This window comes from Echinops telfairi, unplaced genomic scaffold, assembly GCF_000313985.2.
Source record: "Echinops telfairi isolate 266 unplaced genomic scaffold, ASM31398v2 ScPeMD7_7;HRSCAF=31, whole genome shotgun sequence".
NCBI classification, from domain to species: domain Eukaryota; kingdom Metazoa; phylum Chordata; class Mammalia; order Afrosoricida; family Tenrecidae; genus Echinops; species Echinops telfairi.
The window spans coordinates 15,544,690-15,571,089 of NW_022103904.1; the positions used below are offsets into that span (position 1 = coordinate 15,544,690).

At 40.0% G+C, this 26,400-nt stretch overlaps 1 protein-coding gene across 1 annotated transcript in view; it reads right to left on the reverse strand.

Annotated features, from left to right (window-relative positions):
* The window catches only part of IKZF1 (IKAROS family zinc finger 1), a 109,841-nt gene that overhangs the window by 73,663 nt on the left and 9,778 nt on the right, over positions 1 to 26,400 (reverse strand). Inside the window, exons 2-3 of the mRNA XM_045286406.1 lie at positions 21,024 to 21,077; positions 13,136 to 13,255 (exon numbers count right to left, since the gene is read on the reverse strand). Of these exons, the coding sequence (XP_045142341.1) occupies positions 13,136 to 13,255; positions 21,024 to 21,063 (160 nt within the window). The 5' untranslated portion in view covers positions 21,064 to 21,077. The remainder of the gene's footprint in view (positions 1 to 13,135; positions 13,256 to 21,023; positions 21,078 to 26,400) is intronic.

Consider the following 26,400-nt stretch of genomic DNA (forward strand, 5'->3'; position numbering starts at 1 on the left):
AAAATGAGGAGCTGATACCAAGGGCTCAAGTAGAAAGCAAATGTTTTGAGAATGATGTTGGCAACAAATGTACAAATGTGCTTGACACAATGGATGTAAGTATGGATTGCGACAAGAGTTGTAGGAGCTCCCAATAAAATGGTTTTAAAATAAATAAATAAAAATAAAAAGAATCCAAACCCACTATCATTGTGTCTGTTCCCACTCACAGTGGCCGACAGGATAGAATAGAAGTGCTCCATAGGGTTGGGTTTCTGCAGCTATAACTCTCTACAGGAGCGGGCAGCTGCATTCTTCACCCAGGAAACGACTGGTGGGTTTGAACCATTAACCATTCAGTGAGCTGCCCAAGGCTTAACCCACCATGCCACTAGGACTCCTTAGTTTCATTAGGGAACCTTAAAAAATGGATACTCTTTTGCCATGGGGGATTTTTGAGGTCAGAGTTAATATTAAATTTTTAACAAAATTCAAGTCAATAACTTCTCAAATCATTATAAAAATCATTCTATAAACTTTGCAAAAACTTTATAGAAATATTGCCCCACACAATTGCAGTTTTTAGATAGATCACATGTTTAAAGGAAGGCAAGGAAGACTATTATCCTCCATAAGGAAGAAGTGATGGCTGAAGTCCAGAAACTGGTAGAGTGAGACCTAAGAATTGATACTGCTGTGACAGCTACAAAGATCCCTGTTGTTGCAAGGGGGTAGGCCTTGGGCTTTTAATCAAAAGGTTGGCAGTGTGAACCCGCCATACCTTACATAGAAGAAAAAGGAGGCAGCTTGCTTCTGCACAGATTTACAGCTTGGAAACCCCATGGTACAGTTCTGCTTTGTCCTACAGGTTGTTAGGGGGCACAATAAGCTACTCAGCAGCAGCGGTTAGTGGGCAAAAGCCACTGAAGATGGGCCCACACAGTTTGTTTTTGATTTACAAAGAAATTGTGCCAATAATATGGAGTTCCTTTCTGGAACCCCTGCCCCCCACCCCCCAACCTCCCGCCAGTTTCTCCTATTATTAACATTTATCTTCCATTCAGGTAGTATATTTATTAAAATTGATGAATCAATTTTAGTATATTATTAGCTAAATATCATAGGTTATGTTGGGATTCATCCAATATGTATGGATTTTGACAAAGGCATATTTTTGACAGATGCATTGGTGGCATAGTGGGCCATAGACTGGCTGGTAAACACGAGGTCAGCAGTTCAAAGTTACACTGCACCACAGAAGAAAAACAACTCACCCATAAATATTCAAAAAGTCTCAGAAACCCACAGGGGCAGTTCCTCGGTCCTATAGGGTCACTTAGATACGGTGTCTATCATTACAGTATCATACAGAATAAATTCATTGCTTTAAAATGTGGCATTTTCAGTTTTAAGTGACCATCTTTACTCAGCAAATATTCAGTCTGATGGGTGACAAGAGTGATGAGCCAAGATCAGCTAGTTCTGATTTTTCTATATATCTTTTACCAGCAAGATAGAAGCTAGTGAAGATGATTTTATGGAATGAACTATAACTGGGAGGAATCTTGACTTTTCAATATCATTCAGAGAGCGAGGTCCAATCAAAACCGTGGCTTCTGAGGGGCTCTCTGCTGTGTCAGGTGGACTGAAGACAGGCTGGTCATTGTGTGCTTCGAGAGCCCTACAGCTATGAAAGCTCAGAAACTCCTGGTGGCTGTTTTGGAGATTCCAAAAGGGTCATCCTATTAGATTTTCTCAGAAGACACAGGGCAATCGTGGGAACTTTTTAGGGAAAAAAAATTAAGACAATGAGCAATTGCTTTGGTAAGAAAAAGGCATGGGAAGTAGTGTTAAGGAATTTTTTCTTTCACAACCAGGCACATTAGAGGGCTAGCAGTCCTAGAAGGGTTTCATTGGGAAACCTCACCCCATCTTCCCTGCAGTTCTGATCTTGCGCCTCAAAACTATGTTCTGTTCCCCAAACTCAGAGACTATTTTAAAAGCAGCACAGTCTGGGTCCATCAAGAATGTCAAAACCACTGCTAATATGGTACCAGTTGAAAAGCGCAGAATCCTTTAGGCGAGGCTTCCAAACCAAAGCACTAACAACCACTGGGTCGGTTCCAACGCATATCAACTGTACAGGCAGGGTAGAGCTGCTCCGATGGATTTTTGATATTATAACTTTATAGAAGTAGAAGGCCTCATCTTTCTTCCTCGGAGTGACTGATGGTTTCACACTCCTGACCTCATGGTTAGCAGCCCAACAGATAACCACTACGCCACCAGGGTTCCTGAGAGGAGGACTAGAAAAACCACCCTTAGAAATGTATAGACTTAGTTGGAGGATATATCAAGCAACAATAGCTTCACATTTTGGTATCTTTTGTTTAATAAAGTAGTCTATGGCTTTTTAGCAATACTTTTTTGATTTACCCTAGTATTTCTCAGAAAAAGTGATTAACACTCATTTAAAAATATTATCCTCCAAACAAAGACTATCCAGGATTTCCACATCTCGGAGTGACTGTAACTTGGAATTTCTGCTTAGGCTCTGAATGGAAATAACCCAGAACAACATGTTTGGGGCAAGAATACACAGAGCTGGCTGTCTATCATGACAGGGTTTTAGAAAACATTCCGTCAGTTATTAAAAAAAAAAAAAAGGTTATTGAAATTGGAGAGACAATTTACAAACACAAACCCTTAAGAGAGTCTTTCACACCCTCAGCTATAAAGTGAAGCACAGACATCAGCGTTAAGACTACATACTAGTTATAATAATTTAAAAATGATAGTGAATGCAGTCTGTATAACGACAACATTTATCTCCATTATCTTCACAGGATTAAAGCCACTTCACTTAAAACCACAGCATTCTCTGTTGAATACTAATTTCATGAAAGACTACTTAAACTGTAATGCTAAAATTAAACAGTAGCTAAACCGGCTAACCATTAGTTGTTATTATTTAGCAGTATGGTGGAACAGAGGCCAAAACAAGTCTTTGGGCCATGGGCAGATTCACTTTTATTGCCACCGTGCTCAACTGTAGCCCGCAGAGATATTGAGAAAGCCGTCCAAACCCTGCCTGATTCCAAGACTAATAATAAAAATAATCAGACAGCTACCTCCAGGGCTATCATAAAAAGTCCTATTCTCACTTCAGCAGGATTTCACTTAAAGTGTGATGGTCCTTCATTCTGAAAAGAAGAACGGCTGTATTTACTCATGGTTCTGTAACTGCAGCAGCACCTTTGTTGGCGGCCTTCTATCCATCACACCCAGCCTGCTAGAGAAAGGCACTGAGTGTTCACGGCTTCACTGGAAGCATTCCCCAGCCGTTTCAGTGGAAATCAACAGCCTGCAGCCACATCCCCTGAAGGGGAAGTCCTCTTCTGGCAGCTTGCCTTGCAAAGACACACCCTGACCTGCTCTTGAAAGATCTCTGTGGCTGAGCCCCACTGCTGAAAGTGGGGCAGGAACGACTCTTCAGTTAATCTAGTGACTGCAAATGTCAGGTGCTTCAGAGCCCATGATGGGTGTGGAGTACACTGTAGGAAAAGAGGTCCATAGCCACCCAACAAGAGCTAGCGTTCTGAGAATCTCCCTACCGTTGGCATACTATCTCTGGGTGTGCAAATTGTTAACAACTTGGCTCTTTAACTTAAAGTTTGGAAGTATGAATCTGCTCAGAGGTGTTCTTGGAGAAAGAAATCGGCTCATTGACACCTGGTTGGGTTTTAAGCACTTCAAGAGAAAACACCCCAGGGTAGCCAGCTCATCCACAGGGGCAACTGAAGAAGTCGCCTCGGCATTTGTACACACTTCCTTTGGGCGTCATACATTTTTAAAAGTTAACTAAAAAACCTTTTGTTTCCCTAGAACCAAGTTCAATCCCATGTTTTGAAGGATATTTTGAGGTTATACTTTTTCTAGAAAAACCAATCAAACAAACAGAAACAGAAAAACCACTGGAATGACACTTCATATAAACAAGGCCGCTTTGCATTTTACAGTTCTTCAAATGAAAATAACAGTAGTAATAATAATATATTAAAAATAAGATATCTAAGCCTCTTCTAATCACACTCACTTAACAACAAAACAAAAAAGTGCCAAGGGAGCATTCTTTTTATTAATGGGTAGAGGCCAACATTTCTCACCTATGATACAGCAAAGAATCATTTTGAACCAATTCTTTTGTTGTTGGGCAAACTCTACTCACCCTTTAATGCTCTACCCTATACATCACCCTATAGGATCACGCCTTCATTAAACACACATACAGACTCACATTGCCACCCACAAAATTATTCCTTCTTTAAAACTTTTTTTGTAGTTGTCAAGCCATTAGCATTGTATTTAATCAATAACGTTCAAATATATCAGCTCTCAAAAAAAAAAAAAGTAACTTACACCATTTTCCAGTTCCTGTGGTGTAAATACTTCCAACCATGCTTGATTTCAAGATAGCAACAGTCAACAGTTTAACACTTGCAGATTTTCTGAATATTTATCAATCAGCAGGTTCTAGCTGTCTCCAGCACACCACTACATTAAGCACACTTTTTGAGTTCCCTATATGTTTCTATTATCGCACAAATCCTAACAGGCAAGGGGCTCACAATTGTGAGAAAGATCGGTCGTAATCTGTGAAATGTAGTCCCTGTTAAGACCTTGAAGAAAACTGGGCTTATCAGGTGGAGGACAGCACTCTAGGGTCAACCACGCTCTGTCCCTACAAGCGACTTACCAAAGGCAGCTTCCTGAGGTGGCCTGCACACTACAGAAAAGGTCCTTATTTAATTCAACTAATTCTGAGGAACTTTAAAGCCAATTATTAGGCCCCTGCTCTACTTTTGCATACAAACAGGGTTATGTGTGTGTTTTTTTTTAAAATGGGAGCAGGGCTATATTTATACTTCCCAAATCAGAAAATGTCCTAACCAGAGAGGACAGGTGGCAACTGGCAACCACAGCACAAACCTACTTTTTTTTTTTTCCATTTCTTTCTGAAACCCCATGTAGAAGGAAAATTAACGACATGTCGGTTGGTTGTTTTACACACAGAAGCAGCTCTTCTTTCAAACATAAAACTGGGACCAAAAACCTGGCCACAGAGAATATTATTTATCCATTTACTCTGATAGCATCTGTAACCTAAGAGTCTTCTTTATTCCCCTTAAGTACATTAATCATGTACAGTGTAATTTTGAAATTAAGTTGTCAAAACATAAAAAAAAGAATATGGGTCTGTTTCTAAAAACACACAACTTTTCAAAGTCCACATGTATCCTGGCAGACACAATGAGAGCTAGACTCGTGGTTGAGGATTTGTGACATGTTTTTTAGGGGTTTCCCTATTCTTTTTCAATCCATATTTCAGGTTCTGCCATAATAGTGACTATTAAAAATAATCTCAAAGAGTCATGCAAATACCGGTCTCCAAAATTTGCAAAGCTCTTAAGAATGGGATGGAAGGAATGATGAGAGAATGAAAGTTAAGTGGCATTACTTCAACGGAGGCTGTCATCTGGGGATATTTGAAAATATGTATATATATTTGAAGTGTCTAGTCTGGGCTACAGTAGGGTTACTTGCATTCAAAGGGCAATAGTGTGGGCTGCTATGCATCAGGCAATGAGTGAGATACTCCCTCATACGACAAAATTATGTCTACTCAAAATATCGGTTGTGCACAATGACAAACAGCAACTTGGTTTGATGAATATCAGATTTGCCCTTAAATTCCTTAGTCAACTTAAGGTTCTCTCTACCATCCTGCACATCCTCGTGTCACTGAGATAGCAATAGTCTGGTCCTATTCATTCCTTCTGTGACCATTTACTAGACATCTACTACACGCTAAGGGGATAGCAGGTTCTGGGGATCCAACAGTGGGCAAACTAGAGTCAAGTTTTTTTACACAGAAACGGTAGTATGTGCTTCTGTAAAGAAAATAAAGCACTGTCAGGATAGAGAGTGACAAGGAAGACTTAGGTCATGTCAGAATTCTAATTAGAGATTCGAAGTTATGATGCAGAAAGCCACAAAGAGACCTGCAGGAAACTTTCCAGGTCAGGGATCTAACAAAGGTCCTCTTGTCTGCTCTTCCATGACTGATTCCCACCTCCCCGTATTCTCCTCTTACGCTCTCGTGGAGATTTACCTCATTTTTTTTTTTTTTGGTAAACCATTCTTACTGGCTTTCAAACATATTTAAACATCTCCCTCTTAAATAGAAAAGACCAATCTGGAAATTATTCCCCTAGGCTTACCAGACCTTCCCCAAATGATATGCTTTCAGTTTTTTTTCCTCTCTAAGGAAATTGAATAAAGAAAAACCAAGAAACAAAAAACTCAATAAAACACAAAAGTCGGTGGCCTGGAGCTCAGCAAAGTTTTCTGCTGAGGCTCTTGTTATAAAGTACTTCACAATAGAGCAGGCTGGAGCTCAGCTGCAGCCAGTGCTCAGATGCTGCTAGATAATGCTTCTCCCTAGCAAAAATGGGGTTTATCTGTTCAGAAGAGATGCACTTCACAGATAAAAATGACTTCCTCTAACTGCTGATTAGATAAGCAGCCTTGAGATCCTACCCAAAAGCTGGCTGCCCAATCTCCAGTTAAACACAACCCCACAGTTTTTTCATTCCATCATAAAGAGTTCCTCTCTTCTCTACTACCAGGCTGTCTGAGCAGAACTACCTTGCCAGCCTGTCCAAGCAGTGCATCTAACCTCAGTACTCTTCAGTACTGTCTTGTTATGCCTGAGTATTGAAAAGAATGTGAGGTTTGGCTAACCAATGGCAAAAATATCACCATCAGTTGCCATTCAGCCCACATGGCCTCAGGAATCCCCAGGTGTGTCAGAGTAGAATGGTATTTATATATAACGGGCTTTCAGTGGCTGAATTTTTGAAAATAGACTGCCACACCATTCTCCCACAGCATATGTGGATAGACTCGAACTACCAACCTTTCAGTTGAGTGCCTCAACTTTCTGCACCACTGGGGACTCTGAGAAATGTACATTCCTATTTCAGTTCTAGAACGCAGGAATGATGAAAGGTATTGCTTCTGTTGAACTTCAAAAAGAACTGCGTCTAGGTTTAACAAATATTTTCCATTTAAATTCTGAAGATTTATACTTCTACACATATTTTCCTTGATTTCAGTGATAAATTAGATTCCCCCCCCACCAGCTTTTGCTCAAGGAGAATAAAATTGAAGGACCCACAGGTCTGCAGACTCAGTACTGAGAATACTTTTTCCTCCATTCATCAGAGAGCCTTGTGACGATAACAAATCCCCGGATGTTAATTAACCCTGAAATACATGATCACAATAAAACCCTGTGGGAGTGTTTCATTTACGTAAAAGAAAAAAAAGCACGTACTAGACTGGAACTATTCTGTTGACATTGAGTTGATGCTAACTCTTGGGGACCTCATGTGTAAAAGAGTAGCATACGTTTTCTTGGCTATAATTTTTACCAAGCAACTTACCATTTCATCCATAGCACTGCTAAATGGGTTTTGAACTGCCAACCTTTGGATTATTACCATATAAACCATTTGGACCACCTAGAAATCCTTTCTAGAATGTAAAGAGACACACAGATTATGCATAATCTTCCTATATCCAAGTCCCTGGCAGGCATCACATTTCCTTTTACACAGGAGTTACTACTGCACAAAATTGTCTGGATTCTCGATTCATGTGGTCAAGTCGTTTGTTACATCTGCTCAGCCCCACATCGGTATCGGTTCTTCCACTGACTCAACCACTCCCTACAAGCTTGGGTAAGCCATCTTTCTACTGCAGTAACTGTACGCTTTTGCCATGGGTGTTTGTTTGTTTAAATTTATAGACAGCTCCGGATTATTAATGAGATTTATTCCCAAATGTGGCTTTAAATTGAATTTGTAGGAAGTCAGAGCAGATGCTCTGACTAATTTCACCTTACTTTAGCGCCAGGAAAGGCTCAGTAACTTAACGGCTGCACAGGCAGCGAATAACGATGACTGTGATGAAGAAAGTGTTGCTAGTAGGGGTTAGGTCAATCATTTAAGCTCACTCATTCACTGCCATGGAGCCAATGTTGACTCACAGTGGCCCTTTGTGGGTTCCTGAGATGGTTACTGTTTACTGGAGTAGAATGCCCACCCAGTCTTTCTCCCACGGAGCGGCTGGTGGTTTTGAACTGCCAACTACATGGATCACAGCCCAAACATGTAAGTACTACACCACCAGGGCTCCATTATCATTTAAAGGTGAGGATGGATTTACCTAACATTAAAGGGCAAGTAGGACTTCACTGTAAATCAGAGTTCATAGCCCAGGGACTTACAGCAAAAGCCTTCACAGGAGTGGTCGCCAAACTCTAACTGGGGTTGTGTCTCTAATCCTTGACCTATCATCTTCCATGTTGCCTTTCTTTCCTGTTTCAGTCCTCTTTCCCTACCATCACATTCACACAGTGACCTCTCTTCACTACCCACAACCTGTCTTGTTTCTGACATCAGTCCACCACCTCTGGCTTCCTGAAGTTGGGAATGTCCCTCCAGGTCTGTTTGCTGTCAGTACAAATGCTAATGACAGGAGACTGTGGTAAACATTATCAAGTCAATTCAGACGCACAGTGACCCTTTATAGGGTGTTTGATGCTGCAAGTCTTTACAGGGAGCAGTTGGGCTTGAACTGCTGAACTTGAAACCAATGCCTAGCCCACGGCACCACTAGGCCTCCTTGTGGATAAAGAAATGTGTACAAATCAAGGAAGAACAGGTGGGTGACTTAACAAAAATTCATGCAGTAAAGAAATAGATGTAAAGAATAATGAATTTTTAAAAAAAATTTTCCCCACAAATGTCTATTTTGTAGATCAATCCTGACATAATGCCCAAATTAGACACTTTTGAGATCTCATAGTCTACAATTTTTAGAATCAATCTTAATTTATTTCCCATTTTTTCTAATCTGAGCATTATATTTTATTGAATAAAACTATGGTTTGCCTTAAGTGGTCACCAAGCACCTCTTCTGCATTAAGCATTTTCATCTACAACCACTTCAGAGAGATGATATTTCTTTTTTTAAAACAACCATTTCAGAAAAAATCTATAATCTCATTAAATAGACCATTGTGATCGTAAAAATTCCTCATTGCCAGAGCTCTCCTTTGCATCTCAGTTAAGTATATTATGCTACATTCTAAATCCTTGTTGCTTCTTATTCTGAACAAGAAAAACCCGAAGTCTATATATATGTATACACACACACACACACACATATATGGACACAGGTGGTGTCAAAGAAATAAGATTCGGTCAAGACCATTCCTGTAGTCTACGCTTGTTTAAACACACACACACACAAACCACAGAGTAAACACTATAGTGATATGTATGTATGGGTGTGTATGTACACACACACATGAGTATAACATGGGAGATGATTTATATCCAAAACTATAGGGGTCCTTCAACATTGGATGAAGCACTGAGGTGAGAAACCATTTTCTTTCTCCTTCTTGAAATACTGCTACCCATTAAACCTTTCTCCCTTGTCATAAGTATTTGAGTCTACCATTTTCCACCAAGTGATTTATTACGATGGGACAGTTCTTATTGAGATAAGATTGTCTAAAGTTGAAAGGCAGTACCAGAGTAACTGCCCAGGACCGGCTTCGCCAATTTTCAAAAGCATTCTTGGTATTTCCAAAACAAACACCCTAAATGCTTCCATATTTTTCAATCACACCATTCCTCCTTGAAATTTCAATAATAATAGCTAGTGCCTGGGTTGGATCTGGCAGTGGCCAACACCCTTAGCAACCTCCTCAATGGTCTTATCCTATTCGAACTAATTTTTCCTCTTTTTTTTCCGACTGTCTTAAATGCATTTATTCTATGGCTTTTTCTTTTAATTAATAAATTATTGTTAGTACTACAGTGTTACACATTCTTTCTTTTAAGCAAAGGCACGCCAGTCTCTGTTTCCTTTCTTTATCTTTAAAATGTTTTACTTAAGTTGCCTCTTTCCTGTGCCTTTCTCTTCATGGCATTGTTAGGTGGTCTCCGGCCAAGTATGTTTGCACCCTCACTTTTAACGCTCAAAAGCGCTCCTTGTTCTTGGGGATGGTGGTGGTGGTGGTGGTGTGTGTGTGTTAGTTAGTTAATAGCCATAGCCACTTGAAAATGAGGAAACTTAAGGCTGTGGGAAGCTGAGAGCCTCACCCAGAGAGCCACGACCAGTTCTTCTGTCCCTAAGATAACTTTTCTTCCAGTCTGCTTGCAGGCCATGTTCCTTCCACCCTATTTACACATCTTAACATTTCAACAACTGCACTTCCTCCTGTGTTTCTTACAACCTTTGGGCAAGGGAGGGGTTTCTTCTGGTTTCCTGTTGTCTGTCCTTTTATACTGTCTTGCTATTCTGGCTTATTCCCATGGTACAGATGAAACATGGTTTCAAATAGGTTTCCCATGATTTACCAATCTTTTTTCTCTTGTCTACTAAGGTGATTTGCATGTTTCTTTTATTGAAATACTATGTTCTTTAAAAGCACTTTAATAAATAGCATGCTACTAAAGTTAGTTGACGCCTTTTAAATACTCGCAAATGACAGTTTCTAAAATGCGACTACTGTGGAAAGCAGTTGATGCTTCCTTTGATGCTTCTTTCTACCATTCTGTCCCTGGGGCTCTCTTATTCTCTCTCCTCAAATTTCTGCCCTCTCTAGCCAATGGCTTCCCCTAGGGTGAGTCATCTGGGCTTCTGCACAGGCTGGCTGGGGTGCAGTGGCCCCTAAGTCCTTTGACTGCCTCGTCCCCCTCGATAGAAGACAATCTCAGAAATAGTGTTTCAGAGCTCTGGGAAAAATGCTTAAATGGCTTTCCTTGCCTTTTCACAGAGGCTACATATACTATTTTCAAATCAAGCAAAGAGGTTATACCCAGATTTTCACATTTATCATTATTCTGAAGTGCATATTCTATAAACTTGATCTTGAAAGGAAAAGTAGACTGAGTATCTTGTCACACATGAAAAGGGAACATTGGGAGGCACCCACAGGAAATAGCAAACCTACCCCAAACCCCAAAATAACACCTGCACTTGGTACATGTTAGAATTAAGAGCACAATCTAAACAAAACACAGTCTGGTAACCACTCAGGAATACTTCACTGATCTCTATGACAAAATAATCTTCAATCTAAAGTACATAGGGGGCAATGTTTTTAGTACATATTTTAAGACATTTATAAAAACTACTAATTTAGTTACATAAAACGAACTGTGTATTGTTTGCTACTCTCCAGGAATCAGCCTCACTTTCAGTTCTCTAAAGGATGCCCACACAGCAATTATGGCCTCATGCTTTATAGCGATTTGGGTGAGAGGTCACCTAGTTTCTCTGTAATGACCCTGAGCTGCCTAACTCTGGGAGTTGGGCCCACAGTTCACTGGAACAGTTCACAGACCTATAAACTTCTTTGATTCTTGGTTTCTGAGCTCCTTGGTTTGTGTCCACAGGACACCTTTGCAAACTTTTTTCACATATGATGTCATCAGCTTACTGTTTTTATTTTCTGGAAAGAAACCTGCACAGTATGATAAAACAATATCACTTTCAATCTTAAATATAATCTTATAGTTAAACACACATTTCTTTTAAAGCATGTTCTTCTAAATCCTAATTTTGGGAAACCCTGAAAGGATTGATGTAGTGTATTACATGATTCAAAAATGTATCCTATATTTCCACTTACCTTTCTATAAAAAGCATTCATTTTCTAGTTGGAAACAATAATTGTTCCTGTATTTTTCTTCTTGCCCTATCCATACTGAATGGCTTTAGCCACTATCCCTATCTGCTAGCACAATTAATTCTAATAGTTCTATGTATCCATCTATCTATCTTTCTTTCTCTATATTTATAAATGAAACCATTACACACAAAGGCAACTTGGTTTCAAATATATATAAAAACACATAAAATATGCGTTTAGCTATTTCTCTAGATCGTCCTACAGGAAGGTGATTGCAATGACATCCATGACCCTGAGAATCTGACACATACTTGCTCTCTATAGCTGTGGAAGCTCGTGTAGCTGATCCATGTATGGTCCACTTTGCCTAATTATTGCATCGTATACCCTCTCCCTTATATTATTCAGTGCAAAAGGAAAAGATATATTCTAAGGAACTATTGACTCATTACTCAAAATTCAAACTCACTGCCACTGAGTCGATTCCAACTCAGAGTGACCCTATAGGATACAGTAGGACTGTCTACCTGGGTTTCCGAGGCTAGAAATCTTTACAGGAGCAGAAAGACTCACCTTTCTCCTGTGAATTGTTTGGTAGGTTTGAACTCCTGACCGTGTGGTTAACAGTTTGATTATATCATTAGCTCACTGAAATGTAGGATAATGGAATAAAAACTACTCTTTTGAGTCAAAAAACAGAGATTCTTATTCTGATTGTGCTATTTGATTTAAGTTAATTCACCGAAGTTCTTCTCCAGGCCTCTGTTTGCTTGTAATAAAGAGGGCTCCACTAGTTTTCTAAGCATAAACTGCAATGTGTGCAAGTTAACTATTGGAAAGATTGGTGATGCTCAATGACCATTACTTTTATGAGAAGGGCATGTAAATGTACAGTAAATTATATAATCCAGATATTTTCCTTCATATTAAAAAATATTTCTATTCATGCAATTCAAATATGACATGTAAGTCACAGAGGAGTCAGCTAAAATGGTCAGATGTGGCTCTACTATCTTAAAGTTCTAAAGATAAATGGTTCAATGCCACAACACGTAAAATGTGCAGTTAACACTATATACAACCCATAACATTTGCTATTCCTGCAAATACAGTCAAAGGGAGGACACGGACAATGATGTTTGTGCTCATGTGGTGGCAAGTGCTCCTCAGCTGTAGCACTGGGAGCATGTGAGTCTCTCAGCTGCAGTGAATTCTTTTCCCCCTTTGCTGATTTTAATTTCTGGTTCCCTTAAAGTGATGGTGAGGGAAAACAACAGGTAAAATGATTCCAGACACTGAGCCACTCACTTTTTACACAGTTGTCATAGGAGAAGCGCATGTACTAGCCTGCAAAAAGGATACCGTGACCAGCTGACTTACCAACACTTCTCTCGTTCTTGGAATTCTGCTGCCCTCCAGAAGTGGTGGACAAGTCTTCTGGGACAGGCATGGGCTCGTCGCCATCATCAGGAGTATCGCTTATAGGAGGGCTTTCCTTTCCTGAGGAGATAAGCAGCAGCTTGAGTTCTGATGGCCAGCTCTTGCTAGCAGGGCAGGCATCCAGGGAAGCTCCAGGTGCCTGGGTTTCTTTCAAGTTTGGTTAGAGAGAATGAGGCTGCATGAGGCGGCTGCAAGTGGACTGAATTAATACTTCACTATTGGAGTGAACAATGACTATTATTTTATAAGTAGGAAAACGTGTGATTTTTCAGTTTATAAAATAACAATCATTGGCAAAAAGAGCTCGAGAGAGAAAGAAGTGAGTGGGGAGGAGAGAAGAAGAAGCTATGATAAAGGAAAATAAAAATCCAATCCTAGAGATTAATATTTTAAAATGATGGTATATTTGTTTCCATGTGTACACATATATCATTGATAACATGTGAAGACGCATTTTTTTTGTTTCAAAATTAATCAAGCTTAAGCATTGAGTGCCTTGTCAATAGCTTGTCATGGCGGTTTGTCACATTTGTACTGACTGTGTAATACTCCATTGCATGAGTTGACTAGAACGTCTTTAAACCCTTCTGTTAATTCCGAATCAGCTTTTTTTTTACTAATTTAAAAAATGACAAATTCCTGTTCTGCCAAATTTTCACATAGTCTCAATAATTACCATAGTATAAGTCTCTAGGAGTGTATGGTTGGGTTGAATGACATTAACATATTTAGGGCTCCTGACCTCTTTGGCCATTTTTCCCCTCTGGAAGGCAGGTCCCGTTCTCCTCTTTCAGGCCTGCTTTCCCACACCCTCACATTATTATTTTTAGGACACAGCAGCAGGGGGAATGTTTTGTCTGCTTCCTAATTTGATTTAACTTGGGAGGGAGAATCTTGCGAGGCGAGAATGGGCAGGAACCTACCCCGTATCAAAGAGTTCATCAGCATCAACGTTTATCCCTGAAATAGGAAAGGAACCTGCACAAATACTACTATTGTTTGTATTTCATAAAGGTTCCATGTGCTGCGGAGGTGACTTTGACTCATAGCTGGTCTAGGCACGCCATAATAAAACACGGAATGATCCGACAGCAATCTAACAGTCATTTTTATGCCAAGTCCATTGATATCACCATGGTGTCACCCCCTTTCATGGAGGATCTTCTTCTTTGACGCCGACTGTCTAACCAACGGGATGGCTTTCTCCAGACACTAGTTTCGGGGGGTGGGGTGGCGGATAGTGATTACATGCTGGGTTGCTAACCACAAGGTCGGCAGTTCAAAACCACCAGTGGCTCCAAGGGAGAAATACAGGGCTTTCTACTCCTGCAGAGAGTTACAGTCAGGAAAACTCACATGAAACTTGGTCCCGTAGGGTCACGATGAATTGGCATCAACTCCATGGCCGTGAGTTCAGTTCTGGCTTTGTCCCTCCTACTATAACTGAAGTGCATGAGGTGACGTCACAATCGCCTCCCTTTCCAGGAGCATTCTTGGCTGTCCTTCTTCCGAGACAGATTTGTTTGTTTTTCTAGCCTTCGTGGTATGGTCAATGTTCTTCACCAATACCACAAGTGAAATGTATCAATTCTTCCGTCTTTTTTATTAACTGTTCCGCTTTTGCATGTATATCAGGCAACTGAAAATATCACGGTTTGGATGCCAGGTGTATCTTAAGTCTTAAAAATGATATCTTTGCTGTTTGACACACTAAACAGGAAATATGAAATAGATTTGCCCAATATATAATTTGATTTCTTGACTGCTACTTCCATAACTGTTGACTGTGAATCTAAGTAAAATGAAATCTTCAACAAGTGAAATTTTCTCCACTTATCATGATGTTATTTATTGGCCCACTTGTGAAGATTTTTATGTTCTTTATACTTTTTAGAATAAAGTATAAAGAACACAAAAAAGTATAAAGGATTTAGAGTAAATCCCATTTACAATTTACCAAACAGGATTCCATGGGATACTTATATCTATTTTAACTTAAGTTTGACCAGAGGAATCAAAAGATTGGAAAGTATATGCCCAAGGTAGTGGAAAACTGCTCCCGATCACTGCTATCTTTCAGACCTAATTTTAAACTGTCATGAGAAATAAACCACATGTGAGAAAGTGCTGATAAAGACCTCCGTGGATGTAAAATAATCTATCCAAACTTCCTGTAGAAGACCAGTTCAGATGAAGATCCCAAACAAGGATCTTTAGACTGGAATCTCATGTCTGTGGCTAAGATGGCAAATTGATCACCAAGCAAAATGAGAATCCCACACAGACATGCCCACACATTTAAGAGAGTGCACAAATAACGAGGCAAGTATTTTAGTCGACATGTCTAGATATAATGCAAAATGCCCTTGTTCATTTGAATAAATCTCCCAGAAGAGTGACACAAACATTTTAGAGGATTTATAAGACCAGTATAATCATCCCCAATATATAAAACAGCCTTTACTGGAACAATTTAAAATAGAACCTCCTCAGGTACTGGGGCTATACTTTAGGGAATACTGCTTTCTTTAGGAAATAGACATCACAATTTAATATTCTAACTTAGCTGTAATTACCACAATTGGCATATTTTCAGAAAAAGCATTATTGGGTATATTTGGGTAGCCAATACAAGATGAATAGTTAAGATGGGCCAGGATTGTAAGAAGTTCCCAAGGAAAAACAAAAGGCCAGAGAAAAACTGATTGAAAGTGCTCATATTACACAAAAAACATGACAAGTAATGATAACTAGATATTATAGTATTATTTTCACAAATTATTTTTTAAATGGGGAAAACCTGTACAGGTGAAGACAGAACATATATGGAAGCATTTTGCAATTTTTCTTATAAAATGGCTGGTCTAGAGTAGTGGTCTCAAACATGAGGGGTCTTGGTGGGTGAGCAGGTCAGAGAACTCTTTTTTTGTGTGTGAGGATAATCTCACACAAAAGTTTATAAGATGAGCATTGCATAGTGTAGAGGCTGGAAGCTACAGAAATCTAGGCCACTTGCCTTCCTGAAGAATCCTTAAGATGCCCCTCCTCTAATTCGCAGTGAAGACCACTGAACCAACAAGCTAACCCAGTGACTGGATGTTTCTAGGGAGACTGCAGTGTGCCTTTGTGTTTAAAACACTGTGATGGGATGGTTTTCTCCGGATTCTTACTAGGATCTTTCCTATTTTAACTTTGTAATACTCCATTATGCTGTGGGGTCAATTCAAAGAACAAATTGTTATTTAAATAACAATCATAGGACAAAGGGAGATTCATAAAAAAAAACACAATTCACCCCATGAAAGAGTGCCTGATTTTCAACTCAACTCATGTAGATGTGCTTCTTTACAATTCATCAGCCTGGTGGATCTCCTGCACTGAATTGAATGCTAGCTCTCCACTTTTCCTTATCTTACATTTCAGAACTTCTATTTTCTCTATGTGGAAAAGAAAAAAAAAAAGAAATAATGAAACCAGTAGGGATCATGATGCTAAAATACCAGGGGTTAGATTGGATCAATAGGAGCGCTCTATGCAGAAGGAACACATGGGGAGAAGGGGGAATAAAAATTAGTCTCAGAGTATATGGTGATAGCAAGGCAGAACTGGAATATAACAAAGCTATATATATTCATATACTTCCTCTCCAAGAATGCCTTTTAATTCAACAAAGTCGGGCCTTAACTTGGGGGTTGTTTTTAAGAAGTCATCTGATTTGCCTAAAAGCCCCTGCAGTTTGAGTCATGGTTGCTGTGACATTAACCACACACACACACACACACACACACACACACACACACACGAGCCTTTGTACCCCAGGACCCTGACATTCTCAATGCTGGAGACTTACAGTGAAATTTTACCACTTCATGAAAATGTTCAAGGTAGGCAGAAATACTTTTACATGTGAATTCTCACAAAATTCTTAAAAACAGCCATTTGGTCATTAAAACACACACACAATATCAATGATTTATAAGGGGAAAAAGAGATAAAATTATGAAATTGAGTAAATGTCACAAATATTTGTACAGGGAACTAGGAGTTAGTTGATCTTTGATGTACTACTGGCTTGGTCAATGACAGTAAGGGACAGGAGATGTGCCACTACTTTCTTCATGTAGGTGAGAAAACATGCATCACCGGTGGTTATGCAAATACAATACAAGAATATGTATGAATGTGAATATATCAAATAAATGTATGGCAATTCATTGTAAACTATAAGATCCCATATTTAAAAAGTTGTATAGTTAAAAGTGCATGTACAATAATGTATATAAATACTATACCTTGAAGAGAGTAAGAGCTCATTCATTTAAATGGAGTAATTTGGAATATGCAATAAAATTTCACATAATTAGAAAAATAAAAGAAACTTCCAGCTAAGTTATAAATACACCCAATTCATTTCCAAGTGCCTACACTTCAAATGTAGTTATTCAGTGATGCAAACAGTTAAGCAATTGTGGCAGTTACATAATCTCCTGTCATCTTGCAAAGGGGTGGAGTCTAACCTGTCAATCAGGCCATAGCCAATGATGCCTCTGTGTGGGCATGGCCTTTTCCTGATTCTGGGAACTCCTGTATTCCTCTCTAGAGATGGGAATTACTCTCTGCTTTGTCTTCCCGCTGACAAGCCACATGGAGCTACACTTATGCAGCCAGAGCCCTGGAGCTGGAGGAGCCACATTGAGACCGATGCCAGCACTGAGATGCTTCCACCACTGTTGGATCCACAAGACTTTCCACCCACTGGTCTGTGATCTTCCTGCATTCAGCATCACTGAATGACTGTGTGAGTTTAATGAGGAATTTATGGACTAGAATTGACGTATGAGGTAATCTTACACTTATGGACTTGATCTGGACTGGGCTGGGATGTGTCCTTAATGTACAGTTGCTCTTTGATATAAAGTTCTCTCTGACCCACATATGAGTGTCTCTGGATTTGTTTCTCTAATCAATCCGGACTAACACAACTCTTGACTAGTAACTTAGTGGTTGGCAGTTTGAACCCTTCCAGAGCTATCTTCGGAGAAATGTCTGTTGATCTGCTCCTGAAAGATCTGAAAGATTCCATCCATTGGAAACTCTATGAAACAGTTTCCCTGCACACATGGGATCAGAATCAACTTGATGCCAATTGACCAATTTTGGTTAAATTTCAAATAACACTCTACCTGTGAGATTTTTGGGGGCTAATTAGATGAGGATATTACATAACCAGTTTGTCAACTGCAAGTAAATTGCTTTTCAAGTGCATTACACTTCCCTGACATGCACGCTTTTTAAACATGCATTTGCTCTCCTGAACATAATTTTTGTAGTAAATAAACATTCAGAATACAGAATCTCAATTCTGCAGAAAAGTGGAAAAGTTTGCGCTCCAGAGACTAAGGTATCACACACACCCCAGTCACCTGATCTCCCTTTGGGATATCTGGTACGTTACTTAAATTTTCTGACTCTTTGTTCCCTATACTGTGTTCCCCTAGACAGCTGTGTCTTTTTCATGTAATTTTCATAAGACTATAATGACACAGATTTTTACATTAATATCTGTTAACTATAAAGCATTCAATGTTATAGTCTACGATTAACTGTATACAATAGTTCCATTGATCCTATGTAAATCTTATTTTCTTACTGAGGTTACGTATGTCTCAACTAGAGGAATATGTCTTATTTTCTGGTTCCAACAAACACAATTCAGAAAACATCAAATATATATTTAGGGTCAACTGGTTCAAGTCATTCATAACAAAGGACAACTACAGAGGTTCCCGAGGTAGAGATCCCTGCCATATGTCCCCCAATTGGAGGAGAGAGAGGATATTAGTACAGATGCCCCTATTTCCCACTGCCACAGGTTAACTCTTTCTATAGAAACCACAGTAAAAAAATAATACACATGTTTAAAAAATATTTTAAAAGTCTGCTAAAACAACCAAAAATTGTAACAAGAAGAAAGGAAGGGAAGTAGGGAAACTGTCGATATGTGGAAATTTTGTCACTTACGAAAATGCTAATTTCATGTGCTTCAACGTAGAAAAATACATTTTTTCCTTTCTTGTGGACAGAATATAACAACGCTGAGTAATTCGTGGGAAAAACGGATTCAGTAACATTACACCCCATTTACTACCAAGCTACTATATATCTGGATGTATCATTCTTATTCCCAAACTAACTGCCCACTTCCCCCAATTTTAGAAATGGAAAAACAAAACAAAACATGACTGGTTTTAATTGGAGAAAAAGCAATCCCATTCTAAAAAGCAGAAAAAGTTTGCTTCCAATCTTCCCTTTATTAAAATGACACAACTCCTTAAACATCCTAAGTACTGTTTAGAATATCCAAAGTTTGCCATAAAGCAAAATATTTTCGATGTTTTAGAAAAATTAACTCATTTGCTAAGTATATACAAACTAAATTTCAGACCAAACCTTAAAAATTCTTTTTTCAACAAAAACAAATTTCTTTTTCAGGAAGTTATGTGTAATAAGGTCTTCCTTCAATCTTCTCCTCACCCATGTTACCATCAACTTTAAGCAGTTACAGTCCCAGATTAATTTAATAGTTAAAGTTAGGGCAAGCAAAATATCAGAGAAAAACGTGGCTTTTGTATTTTTGATACTAGGAGATGAGATCAGAAAGTTGGTCAGCTTTTCCAGAGACAGAACATTCTAGAGATGCTACCCAAGCTAAAGAATTCTCTTCTCATTGTAGGATAGAATCTAGATCAAGCCGTCTCACTCGATTCAAATGCATCACACAAAAGGTTGATTCAGAAGCACCAGGGCCTCTAAAAAGCTACATACACATTTTTCCCCCCTTTTAAATAACTGATGATACTTTGGAGGCCCTTCTGAGGTTTTCTACATTAACACATTATCTTGGGCATATTTCTATACTAATAAACTTTCACTGTCATCATTTTTAGAGTTTTATGGTAAGGCACATGGATGTGGCATGCCTGGTGTGTTTTCTTTGAAATAACTGGAAGCAGGCTGGCAAAGGTACCAATGACATGTGCAGGTCATTCTTATATAGAGGCCAGCCTTCTGGAGTTGACTAGGAGTCTGTGAAACTCTAAAATAGAACATCTTGAAATCCTCAGAGCCCATTGAAACTGAGGCTGGCCATACCTCTGGCACAGTGGTTCTCAACCTTCCTAATGCCGCGATCCTTTAATACAGTTCCTCATGTTGTGGTGAACCGCCCCCCCCCCCAACCATAAAATCATTTTTGTTGCTACTTCATAACTGTCATTTTGCTACTTCTATGAATCAGGTGAGCCCTGTGAAAGGGTCATTCGACCCTCAAAGGGGTCACGACCCACAGGTTGAGAACTGCTGCTCTAGGTCTCTATTGATGAGAAGAACTCTACCTACAACGGCTTGAAGAAATAGATCGCAAAGGGAAGAAGTGTTTCTATGCTCAACAAAATTCTGAATGACACCCCAACACGATGTTATTCAAACGACTTCTTGTCTCTCTTTTAAATGCTACCAAACTATGCGTCAGGGGTCTAGGGTGGATAATCAACCGTTTTCCTGAGTGACATATTTTTTATCCTTCCCAAGTTGCTACGGGTTAAACCGAACTGATCACAACCTGGAAGGTTTTTCTGTTAAGGTATTCAAATTGGGACAATTGCTAAGAGTTGCAGTTAAACTTGGCTAGAAAGCCCATCTGGGTCTTTATTTAGGCACAAGAGCAGCCCACTTCCTCTTCCAGGAGCACGACCGGCACTTGGAGCTCTGGTGCCCTGTGGGGCAGTCCTCATGGTTTCCCATTACAGTTCTCTCCCAAGTGTCTCACCTGAAATTTGGGACATGTCTTGACCATCATCTGCTTCCATTGTCCTTAGGGTATCTGAGAAAGAGAGGAAGGGATTTTAGTTTAAAGCAAAACACTAATAAGATATGAAAAGAGAAAAAGATCAAGAAACCATATGATATTGAACAACAAGGTTATCTAACAAGAATAATGCATTTTCCTCCTCACATACTTGCTGAAGTATCGGACTGGCACCGACCTCGATCCTTTTAAAAGCAGCATTACAAAGATTTATAAAAATACCATTACAAGCACAGGAGGACCAAATTTGTTATTTATTGTTAATTTCCTACTGCATAATAACCCAAAATGCAAACTGACTGCAACAAAATTAAGCAGAAAATTAAATGGCCCTGGGTCATTGTAGGCACAGAATTCATTCTCTTGGCTGATCCATAGTTATGTTCTTTCTAATTTACTGAGCATGCATCGATGAACCTTGAGTCAGCTTGGTGACACGCGTACAATCAGCAATCAAAAAACGAAGCAATTTGCTGAAGAATGTCTCATTTACCCAGGCAGGGCTGCATAGCTGAGCGGCAACCGCACTACTTCCATCAATAATGAATACACCTCCAGCCTGGCAGATGGGCCATGCCGGTGCTTCTGTCTTTGTCCCTCACTCTTTCAAGGCCCTTGCCTCACTTCACCAGCACTCGGGCCCAGGCAGAAGTGAAGCTCACAACAACAGCAAAACAAGCTGAAGAGAGAAGAGGGGCCCAAACCTTCCTGTTCTGCTGACACATGGCTGGCTCCACAGATTAACAAACAAGCAAACAAAACAAATGCACAATGGGAAGATAAGGCTCTTCTGTTGCAACAGTGCAGCCTCCATAGATTGCATTCTAGGCGCCCACAAACATGAGGGAGAAATCCTGTGCTTTAGTGGAGGATAAAGGGCTTTCTTGAGTTGTGCACTTGGGGTACTGGCTTGCCACTCAACACTCTGCAGTTCCCATGGTCAGTGGCAACCAAGCATGCAAAATCTGTGTCCAGCAAACAGTAACCTCAGCAAAACTTGCTCGTGGATTATGCTCTGCAGACAACCTACCGTAGATAACTTTTGGAACAGGTACTAACTCCACTAGCAGTTACCTAAACCTAAACCAGGTCACTTTAGGTCATTTTTTACTGGAGATGGGTGCCTCTGCCTCTTGGGTTCCAATATGTGCATTTTTGTTGTGAGGCCTTTTTCAGAAGAAACCTGAGACAGAGATTTCAGGTGAGCTGATTCTCCAGGTAGACTGGAGAGTCAGCCCAGGTGGGGATGGAGGCTGGTTTTTTTTGTTTGTTTGGGGTTTTTAAGAAAATATTTATATTTATTTTTCCTTTTTAGTAATATCAGTATAAGTTATAAAGAAGATATGATTGATAATCATTTAAACTGAGTAAGAAGGGTTTTCCTCTACTTGGGAGAGACAGTTAACTACTTTGAACGCGAATCTCCGTGGTGAGTGAACGAGCTAGCCTGTGACCACAGTACAGAAAAGGTCCCAGGGCCCACGTGTTTCAGTTCCACGACCGAGGGTCCATGAGCATTCTACAGCCAGATTAACTATGCTGAGAATCAGGCACAAACATGCGAAAGCAAATCTTACTTTCAAAGCAGTGTGCCGTAAGTCTGAGACACTTTTACAATAATAGAAAGAAAAGAGGGACGACTCCTCTGAAATGGTCAAAACAATTATAAAGAGGTCCGTTCAAATGTGGAAAATCTTGGTTCATAGTCAATGTGCAACCTGAGTATGAAAGTTAAGAACTACGTTTTGGATTTTGGATGGTAAGTATAATATTGTACTGTGGTATAGAACCCAGTTTAAAAATGTCCTTGAATTGCTGTATAAAGTGTACAATAAAATTCAAATCCTGTTGTGCACCTAGGCCATTCCAACACAAAACTTTTAAATTTGACTTTAAATGTTTCTATTACAAAAATAATACATCTTTAAACTTGTTTTTTAATGTAACAGTCTATAATTTCCATCACTTCTCCCTGCTGTCAAGTCAATACTGACTCATATAGCTGCCCCATAGGACAGGTTGGAACTGCCCCTGTGAGTTTCCTAGACTGTATAATCTTATGGGAGTAGAAAGCATGCACATCTTTCTTCCAAGGAGCTGTGGTAGGTTTTGAACTGCGGATCTTAATGATTGCAGCCCAATGCATAACCACTTCGCCACCAGGGCTGCTTTTCCATAGCTTAGGAATATTACGGTTTCTCTCTCTCTCTCTCTCTCTCTCTCGTGTGTGCATATGTACATATACATACACATATATACATATACATTCATACACACATGTATTCTGATACATATATTCATAATATAAACTGTGTATGTATATACATATTGAATGTGCTACACATTTAATTCCTAATAGGATACTAACTATACTAGACAATAGTATTTTTAAAATATTTTTATTTCATATAAAAACTGTCATTTTATTTAACAAATAAACATCTATATCACCATTTTAACGGCTCTGCACTCACTCTACCCAATTCACTGTCATGGAGTCGATTCTGACTCACAGTGGGCCTACAGGACATAAGACGGTAAATCTTGACCAGAGTAGAAAATCACATTTTTCTCCTGTGGAGCAGATGGTAGTCTGAAGCTGCTGACCTTTTGGCTTGTAGTCCAATGCTACCAGGGCCCTGCTGGCTCTACTTAAGTGATCCCATTTTAAAAAGGAAAAAATTCCCAAAGCCCAGCTTTCCACTCACTGATGGCTTAGCTACTGAAGCCCAACTGGAGAAAACCCCTTCCAAGGGTGATACTGGGTGACCCTTACATTTGCTGTTAAGAGATGAATCAATAAACATTTGAATTCCGCTTAACACACAGGTGTTTCATGGGGTACTATGAGAGAATACATCAATCACAAGGGAGGACACGAGAGCTCCGTGCCCAGCCTGGTCCCAGACTAGGCCATGCTCTGTAGAAACCCCCTTACTCTGAGCAGTCACCTTGCACGTTTAATGCCAAGGTCCCTTGGTAACACACCTGGGAAAGGCAGATAATGTACATGGAGGCTACTCTTCCCAGAACAACTCTCTTCTCGGCAGGAGGCTGCACACTTAGGACAGCAGAGTGTATTACAGAGCTGAACACACCAGACTACAGGCATGTCAGATGTGTATAAACAAGTACCTGTTTGGTTTTTTTTTTTACTACATCTTCTTTTCCTGTCCCAAGTGCGCCCTCCTTCCCTCCCCCCTCACTTACAAGGAGCACTGTTATATAATTGACCTTACTCACAATTTCATACACATTCTTCACCAGCTATAGTCTGACCTTCATTTTAGCTGGTCCCTCTCTTGGTCCAAGGTTCTGCCATTGCCATCGTGCAATTTGCCATTTTGCATGGAGTCTGCGAATTCTACACCTGTAAGATCTGTTATCGTGGGGGTAATACCACTAGCTCCTTACAGTTTTTCCCAAGCTCCAAATTTGCACCTCTTGTGTTGAAAAAGCAATGACTCTGGGTAAATATGGCTTTACTTTTATGGAAAGGTGAAAGGACATATCCAATTATGGGAAATGGTGCTTGAGAGGAAGGACATTCAGCCTCTTCCAAGACAGGAACTACAAAAGACAGTCCTGCAGCAGTGTAAGGCGATGAACTAATCTCCCACTCCCTTCCTTCTTTCCCTAGTATGTACAGGCTCTACTGGGCCTCTTGTCCTCCATGGAGTGATGTTTGATATACTCTCCGTTATAAAGAGCTTACCACTGGTAAGAGAAACCGGTCACAATAGCTAATTAGAGACATGTTTTTGTAAACCTCCATTGCTCTATGCCAGTGAGTCCATTTTACTTAGAACAACCCCACAGAAAAGACTAGAACTGCCCATAGGGTTCACTAGGCTGTAATCTTTACAGGAGCAGATCACCGGGATTTTTCTCTTGTAGAGCTGCTGGTGGGTTTAAATCTTTGTCAACAGCCAAGCCTTTCACCATTGTAGCACCACAGTGCCTTGTCTGAAGAAAACTCAAGGTCGGCAGGCTTGTGAAGGGAGAAGCCGTAGGAAAGAGCAATACCACAGAAGCATACTATTTTCAACATTGCACAGGCAACCCAACCAATTCCAGACAACAGCTAAACGTGTCAACTGCAGGACTCCAGTATCAGTAAATGTACTTCATCTGTGTAAGTCTTATAAACATGCATGTTTTTATGGTTTCTCTGGAGCAAGCAGTTCTGAATCTTGTACAAGTGGAAACAGATGCAAAGATAAGGGATGGACAGGGTGACAGGGGCTGTCAGTGACTGTCTACTACAGAGAGGAGAGACGGTAAACCTGCAGACCCAACCTACCATTTGCCCTCGTCTGACTCAGGATTAATCAATGATTTGGAAGTTCTAAAGCTGGTGTATTCTTATGTCCTCCTCTTCAATCTATCAAGTAACCTCTCTCGCCTCTACTGATCAGACTGGGTTAGCAGAGACTTTCCTTGTTTCAGGGTTCCAGCCTTCTAGTTCTCTAGACAGCTCCCCAGGTTTACCTATCGCTTTAGAGACCAGGGCTTGAAGTATAAGGTACAGCATATATGGTTTGACAAGACCATCGTATGGAAAACTGGAGTTATTGTGCCAGCTTTCTCACTTTTAATGTTGACCCTTTGAGGACACTGAGGACTATATAAAATACCCTTATTTTCTCCTGACACTTTTAGATGAGACGCTGGCTTTCTCCTGAGGGGGAAACACCCGACAGCCCTAGGCAATTGTTCTTCCAAGTGTGGAGCCTATCCCACCGCCACTGTGTAGGTCTGGTTCCAGCTTGTGAGTTAGCACTCAGCTGAGGGGGAACACCAGCAAGGGCCAAGCACACACACACACACACACACACACACACACACACACACACACCACACACACACACTCTCTCTCTCTCTCTCTCTCTTTCTCTCTCTCTCTCTCTCAAAGCTCCATTAGCTTCCTCAGCTCCCCTCACTCTTCTCCTCCACCATGAACACACTTGATAGTACTTATTCTCTGAATAATTCTTATTCGTTTTCTGCAAAAATATAAGGGGATTAATGAGGTGAAAATTAAAGGTGAGGATCAAAACTGTATTCCATTTCAAGCCTACAACAGAGCATCTGCATGGCCACTACCAACAAGTTCATGGTGACTTATATTGACTCAGTAAGAGAGAGTAGAATTGTTCTTTGGGGTTCCACGTCCATGAGTCTATGAGAACAGACAGCATCTTCTGTAGAATTTGTTAGTATTAAGGCAGTCAGTGGGTTTGAAAGGCTGGACTTGTAGTTAGCAGCCCACTGTTCAACCCCTTGCACCATGAGAATTCCTTAATGCATTACACTAAAAACCAGACCAGATTGATTC